Source organism: Heterodontus francisci, chromosome 4 (assembly GCF_036365525.1).
Source record: "Heterodontus francisci isolate sHetFra1 chromosome 4, sHetFra1.hap1, whole genome shotgun sequence".
NCBI lineage: Eukaryota > Metazoa > Chordata > Chondrichthyes > Heterodontiformes > Heterodontidae > Heterodontus > Heterodontus francisci.
In genome coordinates this window covers 172,082,449-172,096,291 of record NC_090374.1, presented here as the reverse complement: position 1 = coordinate 172,096,291, position 13,843 = coordinate 172,082,449, and the positions used below count along the sequence as shown (strand labels likewise).

The following is a 13,843-nucleotide window of genomic DNA, read 5'->3' as shown; positions in this document are numbered from 1 at the left end:
AACCATCACCCTGACCCCAAACGTCAGCCCACATCCCGCACTCCCCTAACCCCCAGCCTGACACTACCCACACTCCATCAACCGCCACCCTGACCCCTGCCCCCACTCCCCCAAGCATCACCCTGAACCCACCCACCACTCCCCAAAGCATCACCCTGACCCCCAGCCCCACTCCCCCAAGCATCACCCTGACCCCTGCCCCCACTCCCCCAAACACCACCCTGACCCCTGCCCCCACTCCCCCAAGCATCACCCTGACACCTGCCCCCACTCCCCCAAGCATCACCCTGACACCTGCCCCCACTCTCCCAAGCATCAACCTGACCCCACCCCACTCCCCCAAGCATCACCCTGACCCCACCCCCATTCCCCAACTGTCACTCCAACCCCATCCCTACTCCACTGCTACTCTAACCCCACCCCACTCCCCAAGCATCACCCTGACCCCACCCCCATTCCCCAACTGTCACTCCAACCCCACCCCTACTCCACTGCTACTCTAACCCCGCCCCACTCCCCAAGCATCACCCTGACCCCTGCCCCTACTCCCCAAACATCACCCTGACCCACCCCCACTCCAAGCATCACCCTGACCCTGCCCCCACTCTCCCAAGCATCACCCTGACCCCAGCCCACTCCCCCAAGCATCACCGTGACCCCTGCCCCCACTCTCCCAAGCATCACCCTGACCCTTGCCCCCACTCCCCCAAGCATCACCCTGACCCCAGCCCCACTCCCCCAAGCATCACCGTGACCCCTGCCCCCACTCTCCCAAGCATCACCCTGACCCTTGCCCCCACTCCCCCAAGCATCACGCTGACCCCATCCCCACTCCCCCAAGCATCAACCTGACCTCACCCCCACTCCCCCAAGCATCAACCTGACCCCAACCCCACTCCCCCAAGCATCAACCTGACCCCTGCCCCCACTCCCCCAAGCATCACCCTGACCTCACCCCCACTCCCCCAAGCATCACCCTGACCCCACCCCCATTCCCCAACTGTCACTCCAACCCCACCCCTACTCCACTGCTACTCTAACCCCGCCCCACTCCCCAAGCATCACCCTGACCCCTGCCCCTACTCCCCAAACATCACCCTGACCCACCCCCACTCCAAGCATCACCCTGACCCCAGCCCCACTCCCCCAACAGCCACCTTGACCCCGCCCCCATTCCCCAACTGTCACTCCAACCCCGCCCCCACTCCACTGCTACTCTGACCCCACCCGCACTTCTTCAACTGACCCCGCCCTTACTCCACCAATTATCACCCTGATCGTGCCCCACTCCCTCAACTACCATCCTAACTTCACTCCAACTATCACCCTAACTCCGCATCCCCCGGGCCGCAGCGATGAGATCCCGTGAGCGAGCCCGAGGCGAAGGTTATCGCGATATTTGCAGCGAGGGCGGCCGGGTTGCTAAGCGATGGGAGAGAAGGCGGGGTTTGGGATACGGAGCTGGAGAAGCAGCGGGTTGTCGCGTGGAGGGTAAGCTGCGGCTGCGTTTATGACCGGGCATTGGGTGTAGTTGTGGAGTTGTCTTGTGTCTGGCTGAGGGACGGTGATGGGCCCCGTTCTGCAGCTGCCGCTCCACTCGAGTAGGGCTGGTTACTATGCCCGCTCTGTGGGAGCCTCGGGCCCGTGACGGCCCTTTCACAGAACCTGGCTGGGAAACAGAACGGCGGCCCATTTCCCTCATCCCGTATCTTCGCTCTTCTCCCCCGCCCCGAGGTTCTTGTTTGTCCATTCCCTCCCCCAGTTATCTCTAATGTTGAAATCCACTGTTTGAAAAGGGGATAAGCATGATGTTGCACACTTTGTACAAAAAAAAGGCAGAGAAAGAAAACGTACTTTAAACGGTACAAATTTCCAGTGGATTGGAGGAACAAAGGAGTCCTGAACCCATATCTTTAAAATAATTGCAAACAGAAAAGATTAAATAGCTCAAGTAAAATTCTGAGATTTATATAAAGGACCGAGGACAAAGAAGTGGTCGTATTGATCGGCGAGAAAAGTTTCTTCTGATCTGCGTCCTTTATTGGAAAGTATCATTCCTAAATTGATGGAAATGCTCGGCAGCTCAGGTGCCATCTGTGGAGAGAGAAAGAGTTAATGTTTCAGCTCTGTGACCTTTCAGCAGAACTTGAGGTCTGCATTTTTCATTCCAGCATTTTCTGTGTTTATTTCAGATTTCCAGCATTTGCAGTGTTTTACTCGGATCTCTAGATTTATGCTCCTATGCTACCAATGCTGTCCTAATAGAGGTTTTCAAGATGTTGAGGGGTTTTGATAAAGAGTAAAGATGTTCCTGCTGGTGAGTGAGTCAAGAACCAGAGGTCGTCACTTTAAAATCATTGACAAAGGATCTAGAGGGGAGATGAGAAATTTTTTCACTGAAAGTAGTCTGGATCTGAAATGATGTACCTGTGGTGGAAGCTGATTCCCTAACAAGCAGGGTGGATAAAGGGAAACCAGTAGAAGTAGTGTATTTGGATTTCCAAAAGGCATTCAACAAGGTGCCACATAAAAGTTTACTACACGGGATAAGAGCTGATTAATGTTGGGGCTGATATATTAGCATGGATAGAGGAATGGCTAGCTAATAGGAAACAGAGAGTTGGGATAAATGGGTCATTTTCAAAATAACAAACTGTAACTAGTGTACTGCTACAGGGATCAGTGCTCGGGGCCTCAGCTATTTATGATCTATATTAATGGCTTGGATGAAGGGACCGACTGCACTGTAGCCAAATTTGCTGACAAATGAAGATAGGTAGGAAAGCCAGTTGTGAGGAGGATGCAAAGAGTCTGCAAAAGGATATAGATAGGATGAGTGAGTGGGCAAAAAATTGACCAATAGAGTATAATGTGGGAAAATATGGCAGGAAGACTAGAAAAGCAGATTATTATTTACACAGAGAGAGACACCGGAATGCTGCATAACAGAGGGACCTGGGTGTCCTTGTCCGTGAATCGCAAAAAGTCAGCATGCAAAATGACAGCAAGTAATTAGGAAGGCAAATGGAATGTTGGCCTTTATTGCAAGGGGGATGTAGTATAAAAGTAGGGAAATCTTGCTACGTCTGTAAAGGATATTGGTGAAAATGCACCTAAAGTATTGTGTATAGTTTTGGTCACCTTATTTAAGGAGGGATATACTTGCATTGGAAGCAATTCAGAGAAGGTTCGCTAGGCTGATTCCTGTGATGAAGCAGTTGTCTTATGAGGAAAGGTTTAGCAGGTTGGGCCTATACTCGTTGGAGTTTAGAAGGTTGTGAGGTGATCTTATTGAAGTGTGTAAAATTCTGAGGGGGGCTTGATTGGCTACATGTTGAGGGGACTGTTGGCGCTGTGCTTGGGCGCTAAGCTCTGGAATTTCCTCCATCTCCGCTCATCTTTCCTCCTTAAGACACTCCTTAAAACCTACCCCTTTGATCAAGGTGTTTGGTCATCTACCCTAACCTTATGTGGCTCAGTATCAAATTTAGCTTTATAATGCTCATGTGGAGCACCTTGGGACATTTTATTATGTTAAAGGTGCTATATAAATGTGAGTTGTTGTTGTTTTAGAACAGTATTCATTGTCCAGTATGGTCGCAGTGGATTGGCCTGATTTAATTGAAGTGGTGTTTGCAATTTTTATTGTCTGTAATGAGTTTTTTTTCCCCCAGTTATTGGAAGACAGTACCAGCAATAATGACCAATGCCTCGAATCAATAAGACCATCATATTGACCCTTCTGACTGTGATAAGTTCCATTTTCCTACTGTTTCAGCTGTATTATTATAAACAATATTTTTCATTGAAGGCAAGTATGGTATTGTGCATTTTAGTCATTTGTGGTATAACTTATTAAATTATAGGGAAAATAATACACCAAATTTTCAGGCAGTGGGAGACCAATTCTAATATGCCAGGAAAAAAGTACAGTTCCCCATTTTGGTACATTACATATGTTACGGATAAAATTGTCTTCAGGTATTGTAAATAAAATCAGTCAAAATATGGTTACGCTGGTGGATTTACAGCTCCCAAAAATATGACATTTTATTGACAATATTTACTCTGGCTGAGACATCTCACATTATGAATAAAACTGAGTTTTTTAAAATTTATTAATTCTTGGGATATGAACGCCTCTGGCAAGGGAGTTCCAGGAATTTGACCCAGTGGTGAAATATTTCCAAGTCGGGATGGTGTGTGATTTGGAGGGAACTTGGAGATATTGGTGTTCCCATGTGCCTGCTGCACCCGTTCTTTAAGAGATAGAGGTCACAGGTTTGAAAGGCACTGTCGAAGTAAATACTTTAAAAGGCAGGAACCCCAAAACAAGTACAACATTGCTTTCCTCGAATGTGCGTTGAATTCAGTATTTTATTAATCATTAAAAGATATCATGATCATGGACAAGTAAAATTTGTTTTGCTATGAAGCTGAATGTGATCTCTCAACATCCACATGCACACTGCCAGCAGGGTTGCTGTATAGCAGCCAGCACCTGGGAGATTCAGACAGTCTTTCCTAGGAAAGACTATCATACCACCCCACAGCTGTTCGTGCTGAGTTCAGCTGATGAGGCACAGATCAGGGATCGAATCTGGGGTATTTCTGGTGTGAATGGCTCAAGGCGTACCATGCAGTGACTTTAGCGATTTCAGCTAGTGTTGCTGTTTTTCAAAGAAAAAGCTTTATGCTTCTGTAAATAATAAATAGTATTCCATGTTGTCTTCATTCTCAGGATACTACTTTTCAAAATTCATTTTTAATTGACTAATGCAATGAAGGATACAATTGATTCTATCACACTCACCCATATCAAATGCTTTTTTTTGAGCAATAGGCAGAAACCTCAGATGGGCTGACTGAAGCCATGGGTTCCTTCAGTTTGACACTTAAAATATAGTAATGGGGCAGTCCTCTGTGTTTCATTTTTTGAAGTTGAAAGTATAAGTTATTTTAAACCAGCAGGTTGTATACAAAAATATCTCATCTCAACAATTTCAGTACTGGAATGTCTCATTAATGCACATACTGATTCTCTGAATGCCCTACCTTATGAAACATTTGATAACACTTTGACTTTAACATGTTGTGTGGTTTTGTGTCGGTCATACTCAGAGTCACTAATCTCAGCTGTTTTAATGCGGGGTTGCACTAAGTAGGTATCATCTTTCCCCTGCAGGAAGGGAGATGATGAGGAAGGTCACTGTGAGCCAGTCTCATCATCATTGTTATCAGATTCTCACAGGATGGAGCCTGCTACAGGCTGGGAGAAGGTCACCTGCCCTCTTTTTGGGTTGCTTGTTTCTTGGGGAGGCATTTAAAGAACGGCTGGGGTAAACCCTGTGCAGTTTGTAATTTATGTTCTGTTCGTTGAATAAGTGTGTAAAATTATTGACTTTCTGCGCATTTTTAAGTTCTGATTGTTTAGCAGGTTCTGTTTACCGTGGTAGGTAGGCTACCCTTTATGACAGTCCTAAACAGTTCTGAAAGAAATTGAAAATGTCACCTGACTTGCAGGACTGGAAGCAAAAACAATGCTTCTCCGTAAAGTCTGGTAGACAAGTAAAATTGGGAAGTATAATGAGGTGCTGCAGCTCCTTGTGGCACAAGAGGCGGTGGCGTAGTGGTATTGTCACTGGACTAGTAACCCAGAGACCCAGGGTATTGCTCTGAGGACATGAGTTCGAATCCCACCACAGCAGAAGGTGGAATTTGAATTCAATTAATAAATCTGCAATTAAAAGCTAGCCTAATGATAACCATGAAACCATTGTCGATTGTTGTGAAAACCCATCTGGTTCACTAATGTCCTTTAGGGAAGGAAATCTGCTGTCCTTACCTGGTCTGGCCTACATGTGACTCCAGACCCACAGCAATGTGGTTGACTCTTACATGCCCCTCTGAAATGGCCTAGCAAGCCACTCAGTAGTATCTAATCGCTACAAAGTCAATAAAAAGGAATGAAACCAGATGGACCACCCAACATTGACCTAGGCACCAGAAACAACACAGCAAACCCAACCCTGTCGACTCTGCAAAGTCCTCCTTACTAACATCTGGGCGCTTGTGCCAAAGTTGGGAGAGCTGTCCCACAGACTAGTCAAGCAGAAGCCTGGCACAGTCATAATCACAGAATCATACCTTACAATGTCCCAGCAACCACCATCACCATCCCAAGGTATGTCCTGTCCCACCGGCAGGACGGACCCAGCAGAGGTGGCAGGACAGTGATATACAGTAGGGAGGGAGTTGCCCTCAACATCAACTCCAGACCCCATGGCGTCTCATGGCATCAGGTCAAACATGAGCAAGGAAACCTCCTGCTGATTATCATCTACCGCCCTCCTTCAGCTGATGACTCAGTACCCCTCCATGTTGAACACCATTGGAGGAAGCACTGAGGGTGGCAAGGGCACAGAATGTACTCTGTGGGGGGGGGTCTTAAATGGCCATCACCAAGAATGGCTCGGTAGCACCACTACTGACCGAGCTGGCCAAGTCCTAAAGGACATAGCTGCTCGACTGGGTCTGCGGCAGATGGTGAGGGAAAAACATACTTGACCTCGTCCTCATCAATCTGCCTGCTGCAGATGCATCTGTCCATGACAGTATTGGTAGGAGTGACCACCGCACAGTCCTTGTGGAGACGAAGTCCCGCCTTCACATTGAGGATACTGTCCATCGTGTTGTGTGGCACTATCACCGTGCTAAATGGGATAGATTTCGAACAGAGCTAGCAACTCAAAACTGGGCATCCATGAGGTGCTGTGGGCCATCAGCAGCAGCAGAACTGTTCTCAACCACAATCTGTAACCTCGTGGCCTGGCATATCCCACTCTACCATTAACATCAAGCCAGGAGACCAACCCTGGTTCAATGAAGAGTACAGGAGGGCATGCTAGGAGCAGCACCAGGCATACCTCAAAATGAAGTGTCAACCTGGTGAAGCTACAACAGAGGACTATCTGCGTACCAAACTGTATAAGCAGCATGCAATAGACAGAGCTAAGCAATCCCATAACCAACGGGTCAGATATGAGCTCTGCAGTCCTGCCACATCCAGCCATGAATGGTGGTGGACAATTAAACAACGAACTGGAGGAGGTGGCTCCACAAATATCCCCATCCACCATGATGGGGGAGCCCAGCACATTAGTGCAGAAGATAAGGCTGAAGCATTTGCAACCATCTTCAGCCAGAAGTGCCGAGTTGATGATCCATCTCGGCCTCCTCCTGAAGTCCCAGGCATCACAGATGCCAGACTTCAGCCAATTCGATTCACCCCACGTGATATCAAGAAATGACTGAAGGTCTGGATGCTGCAAAGGCTATGGGCCCTGATAATATTCCGGCAATAGTACTGAAGACCTGTGCTCCAGAACTTGCTGCGCCCCTAGCCAAGCTATTCCAGTACAGCTGCAACACTGGCATATACCCAGCAATGTGGAAAATTGCCTAGGTATGTCCTGCACATAAAAAGCAGGGCGAGTCCAACCCGGCCAATTACTGCCCCATCAGTCTACTCACAATCACCAGTAAAGTGATGGAATGCATCATCAACAGTGCCATCAAGCAGCACTTGATTAGCAATAACCTGCTCAGTGACGCTCAGTTTGGGTTCCGCCAGGGCCACTCAGCTCCTGACCTCATCACAGCCTTGGTTCAAACATGAACAAAAGAGCTGAACTCGAGGTGAGGTGAGAGTGACTGCCCTTGACATCAAGGCAGCATTTGACTGAGTATGACATCAAGGAGCCCGAGCAAAACTGAAGTCAATGGGAATCGGGGGTGGGGCGGGGGGAACTCTCCGCTGGTTGCAGTCATACCTAACGCAAAGGAACATGGTTGTGGTTGTTGGAGGTCAATCATCTGAGCTCCAGGAAATCACAGCAGGTGTTCCTCAGGGTAGTGTCTTGGGTCCAACCATCTTCAGCTGCTTCGTCAATGAACTTTCTTCAATCATAAAGTCAGAAGTGGGGATGTTCGCTGATAATTGCACATTGTTCAGCACCATTTGGGACCCCTCAGATACTGAAGCAGTCCGTGTAAAAATGCAGCAAGACCTGGACAATATCCAGGCTTGGGCTGATAAGTGGCAAGTAACATTCGTGCCACACAAGTGCCAGGAAATGACCATCTCCAATAAGAGAGAATCTAATGAACTGGAGTCGCCATATAAATACCATGGCTACAAGAGCAGGTCAGAGGCCAGGAATCCTGCGGCGAGTAACTCATCTCCTGACTCCCCAAAGCCTGTCCACGATCTATAAGGCGCAAGTCAGGAGTGTGATGGAATACTCTCCACTTGCCTAGATGGGTGCAGCTCCAACAACACTCAAGAAGCTTGACTCCATCCTGGACAAAGCAGCCCACTTGACTGGCACCCCATCCTCAAACATTCACTCCCTCCACCACCTGCGGCGCAGTGGTTAGCACCGCAGCCTCACAGGTCCAGCGACCCGGGTTCAATTCCGGGTACTGCCTGTGTGGAGTTTGCAAGTTCTCCCTGTGTCTGTGTGGGTTTCCTCCGGGTGTTCCGGTTTCCTCCCACAGCCAAAAGACTTGCAGGTTGATAGGTGAATTGGCCATTATAAATTGCCACTAGTATAGGTAGGTGGTCGGGGAATATAGGGACAGGTGAGGATGTGGTAGGAATATGGGATTAGTGTAGGATTAGTATAAAATGGGTGGTTAATGGTCGGCACAGACTCGGTGGGCCGAAGGGCCTGTTTCAGTGCTGTATCTCTAAATCTTCTCAAGGGCAATTAGGGATGGGCAATAAATGCTGGCTTCGCCAGTGTCGCCCACATCCCATGAATGAATTTTTAAAAAAAATCTGTTTCTGCATTGATGTGGATTACCAAGGAAAGTCAAATATTGTCCATGTCCTTGTAGTCCTTTTTACGTGTTGTTCCAGAGCCCCACTGTTTTACAGACTAGTAAAGCTATCAAAAACCTTCTGAATTGCTACTTGGCCAGTTTACCAGTTGTACTGCAGTGTCATGTACATAGCATCTTTTAAAGGTTATTTTGTTATATTGGTTTATTTTAGAATGGAGCAGACATTTCTGATTTCAGAGGAAGTTATTCCATGGAAGACAGCGTGCACTGGGTATGTATATATCATTTGGACTCCATTGTTGTTCTGTTTTGTGTTTCTGAAAAGGTCTTGTCAAAGGAAATAAAGGAAGAACTTGCATCTATATCAGCACCCATCACATCTCTCAGATGTTCTAACACATTTCATAGGTAATGAATGGCTTTCAAGTGTAGGTGCTGCTGTTATGTAGGCATAGCTGTCATTTTGTGCACAACGTGAGCCTACAGTAATGAGATGAATGACCAGTTAGTCTGTTTTTGGTCAATGAGATAAGAATATTGACGAGAACCATCTGATCATCTTCAAACAGTGCCATGACGTTTTTAAATCCACCTGATTGAATAACTTGCCTGTACAGTATTGCCTCCGTACTGCACTGAAGTAGAAGCTTAGATATTTGTGCTCAAGGTAGTCAGTTGAGGAGGGAATACTACATGAATCACCAAGAGACTGAAGAGAAATTGGATGGTGGTAATGGAGGAAAAGGAACCTTCTGGTTGGAGTGCCAGCTTGCATCTCCCACATAGGCATAGACATAGTCTAGGAATTCAGACCTCATGAGCACTGCTTGTGAAACATGGTTAATATCTAAGCATGATCATCTTGAGAATCGTGAGGCCATTGTTGGATCGGGTCTGTATTTTTGTTTTTACTGAGAATCAGTGGTGCACTGCCTTTTTTATCCGTTCTCCAGCTCAAAGGCGCTGAAGGCAGTTGTGGACTTGCTTCTGGCACAGCCAATATCGGCTTACTCAGTTGAGACACAGGATCTAACCTGGGACTTTTCCTGCTTTGTGTGGCTTAGTAGTGCACGGTGAAGTGTTACTCTTAATGACGTCGGGATTTCAGTCTCCTAGGCCATAACCTTCACAATCCATCTTTGTTCCAAAAGTCACTTACTAACCCTTGGGATGCAAGGGTTAACGTGAGGAGAGATTGTGTAGAATTGGCCTATATACTCTGGAGTCTAGAAGAATGTGAAGTGAAACATACAAGACTCTGAAAGGGCTTTACAGGGTAAGTCATGAGCAGCTGTTTCCCCAGGCTAGATAGTCTAGAGCTAGGGGGTGTAGTCTCAGGATAATGGGTCAGCCATTTAGGATGAGATGAGAAATTTCTTCACTCCGGGTTGTGAATCTTTGGAATTCTTTACCCCAGTGGATTGTGGATGCTCAGTTGTTAAGTTTATTCAAAATTAAGATTGATAGATTTTTGGATACTAAGGGAATTATGAGAAGTGGGATTAGAGTGAGAAAGTGGAGTTGATGCAGAGGTTCAGCCATGATTTTCTTGCATGGTGGAGCAGGTTTGAGGGGCTATGTGGTCTGCTCCTAGTTCTTATGTTCTGCTAAAGAAATGGCAGACTATTCTGTTCACTTTTTCAATAGCAAGACCATATACCTTTTGTGCCTGCCTACCCATCCATCCCAAAGACTTTTCCTGTTTCTCTCATTAATACCTGTCTCTCCCTTGACACACTGGCACCTCCCCCCGCCCCCCACACATTTTTTTGACAAGTTTGCTACTTAGCATAGTGAATTCTGACTTGGCTGAAACATGCAAAACAACATGTTCAGACGTCTGAATCCACATGGAGTGGTGCTCCTGGGGCTGGAGTTGGATGGCAGTTTGAATTGAATAGGTTAGATGACCTTGTTTCCATGGTCTTGCAAAGTAGAATATTGCCTCAACAAGATGGAGATAAGTGATCTCTGTGGGACCTGAGAGAGGGAGCTGTTCTTGTTTTATGTAGTTACGTATTACCTATCTGCAGCCTGATGTAATTGATTTAGTCCCACTGAGTGAGCAAAGGTGTGAAAATCTGCTATCTATAAATTAATACATATCAAATTTAATAGGTTAATTTTGATATTTCACTCCAGATACCTCCACTACTGCTGCCTGTCCCCCTCTGAGCTCTGTGCCCATTAGGCTGCTAATCTACAAAGCATGGCACCACCAAGTACTGCCCTCTTTAGCTCTCTTTCAGTCTTTGACTCAACACAAATGTCCACAGCTTCCAACCATCCTAAATTCAGTGAGCAACACCATTGGTGATCATTCGTTTGACTAAAGAAGCCACCTCAAATTTGCTGCAGAATTGTACAAAGTATCACATGCTTTTGTTACTGTGGTTAATGCATTGCTGTAATTTTATTAATGCTGCTTGGGCATTCTTTCCTAGAAAGTGGTCAAAAAGTTTCTTGGTTTGGTATCGGTCCACAACATTCCTTTGTACCTTATTGATCCTTTGGTTTTGGGACGGATGAATGAGAATATTCACCACGAGGAAAGTACAGGCGGTGGGCTGACCTGCAAGTACCTGTGTGCTCCCAGGGAGTTTACCACATTTGCGCTATTGGACAAATTTTGGAAAAATGAAGTAAGTGCAATTTTATGGATATTACGGTTGATGCATGATGCGGTGGTATATGGAAGGGACTAAATGGCATTGCTTATTCCTTGCTTTATGTTCTTATGGTGCATATGTGGAAGGCATTTTTCATATTTAAATTATAACAATAGGACATTATATTTGTAAATAAAATTTCAACATGGCTGGTGCCTTCGAATTTTTTAAATTGACTTTACTTAGAATAGCTTACTGTAGGGAATAACTTTATGTAGTGTGGGATATGAAGGTGGTGCCTCAGGTTTGAAAACCCCACCTGCCAAGAAGAGATGATTGATTAAGAACTTGTTTAATTTTTAACTGAGGATTTTGAGCAGTCATAAAATAAACTTAAGGAGTGAAATGCTCATTTGCTCTGAAGTGAGCTGGCTGCTTGGATCAAATACATCTGTTTGGTAGCCCAAAGCTTCAATTCACTTGGAAGCCACATTTTTGTCCACTGCAATGAGAAAGAACACCATGTGGTTTTGGAACATGTTTTGCTTCATTTTAACACGTGTTGAAATTATTTGCAGATTGATTTCAGGGAAAGATTTGTACTGGTGGAAGGTATTTGTTGTAGTCTGATTTATATCATTTTAGTTGCTTCTATATAACCTTGTTCATCACACATTATATTTAGGCCACCTTCAAAATCATTTGGTTCATGTTCATTCCAATGCAAGATGTCCAGTTGCTTCAATGGATGAAGAGGAACCTCTTGCACCACTTTTAACCATATCCAATCAAACAGTGTTTGTCAGTCTCCAGTCAGTATTTTCAATCAGATTTTGTATGCTATCACTTTCCAAAAGTATTTTTTCAATTCACTCAGGTGTTCCTGAAGAAAGAAGCTGAAGAAGAAGGTTTTCAGTGGATGGAACTGAGTGGTAAAGACCCACGACTGGCTGGAATGGATGGTCTTTCTGGCACAGAAATTCCATTGCACTACATCTTTAAGCTACAGAATCACGCCATCCACCTGGTGGTATTTTACGAAAGGAGTGGTAACTTCCTCTGGCATGGGCAGCTGCGGCTCAAGCAAAATGCGGACAAAAAATTTGTGCATTTCCGAAAGCTGCATTTTGGGCGTTACCCTGGAGCCTACAACAAGTAAGTGTTCATCTAGATGATATGAGACTTGTAAAGATGTGCTGCTGGTTGAAGTCAAGATCTGTTGATAAAACTCAACATGACCTCTGTGTAGTTACTCAGTTTATTTTTCATTTCAACTGAAAAGTCTTGCATTTCTATAGTGGCTTTCAAACCTCAGGATATCCCAAGTGTTACACAGCCAATTAAGTCGTTTTTGAAATGTCATAGAGGCCTAGCTGAAGTCCATAGGCCAAAAGTTCAGGTCACCATTAAAATTTGAAAAGAGTAGGAGCTAAATCTAAGTCCCAAGAATGTGTTTAGGTTAATTACACTGAAGAGGGGGTGGGGGGGGGTCAAGAAGGAATGGAAAACACCTCAGGACATCATTTTGGGGCTTCGCATGAAATATGATAGAAATACTACTCGACGCAACTATTAAATAAACTTACATTTTATATGGATTATAATACGGTGGTGTTTCTTAGTCTTGTGTTTGATCGAATAAGTAACTGAGAAATAGAATGCAGGCAAATATTGTAAGAGATTGTAAATGGATTTTTCCACTCAGCTGAAATTTTTTTTAGTGTTAGAAACTGTTCAAGTGTTATCTGTAGCAGGACCACTGATATATGGTGATTGAAGAAATCTCATTTTATCTTCACTACATGGGATTCTGAGGTTTTCAACTGGTGTCGTGGGGATTGCATGTGTGCTTGCATCTGTTCTTCCATTAAAAACTGCCAACCACTATTCTTCATTGGAGGTTTTCAGATACGTATAAAATTCTGAGGGGGCTTGACAAGGGAGAGTCTGAGAGGCTAGAACTAAGGGAATAGTTTTGGGATAAGGGGTCAGCCGTTTTGGACCGAGATGAGAAATTTCTTCTCAGAGGTTTGTGAATCTTTGGAATTCTCTACCCCTGAGGGCTGTGGATGCTCGTGGTTGAGCATATTCAAGGCTGAGATCGATAGATTCTTGGACTCCTAGGGAATCGAGAGATATGGGGATTAAGCGACAAAGTGGAGTTGATGTCGAGGATCAGCCGTGATCTTATTAAATGACAGAGCAGGCATATTGGCCTACATAGCCTTCACCTCCTATTTCTTGTGTCTTTATGCACAGTATTCAAAGCACTCCTACTTTGCTAGACTTTAGCCTAGGTTTTCCAATTAGTATTAATTTAACACCAATGACAATGCATTTATTTGAAATGTGTTTAATAATGCCAATTGGAAACTCTAGAATTTAGG

General features: G+C 45.3%; 1 protein-coding gene across 4 annotated transcripts in view; it reads left to right on the top strand.

Moving 5' to 3' along the window:
- The first annotated feature begins 1,392 nt into the window (after nt 1-1,392).
- fktn (fukutin) overlaps nt 1,393-13,843 on the top strand; it is a 32,766-nt gene continuing 20,315 nt past the window's right edge. The window contains exons 1-5 of one of the 4 annotated variants that reach the window (XM_068030537.1): nt 1,393-1,491; nt 3,675-3,811; nt 9,059-9,118; nt 11,292-11,489; nt 12,334-12,611. In XM_068030537.1, the coding sequence (XP_067886638.1) occupies nt 3,707-3,811; nt 9,059-9,118; nt 11,292-11,489; nt 12,334-12,611 (641 nt within the window). In that variant the 5' untranslated portion in view covers nt 1,393-1,491; nt 3,675-3,706. Of the gene's footprint in view, nt 1,492-2,196; nt 2,318-3,674; nt 3,812-5,226; nt 5,340-9,058; nt 9,119-11,291; nt 11,490-12,333; nt 12,612-13,843 lie in introns of those variants that run through there. The other 3 variants (XM_068030538.1, XM_068030540.1, XM_068030539.1) reach the window with 3 other exon arrangements.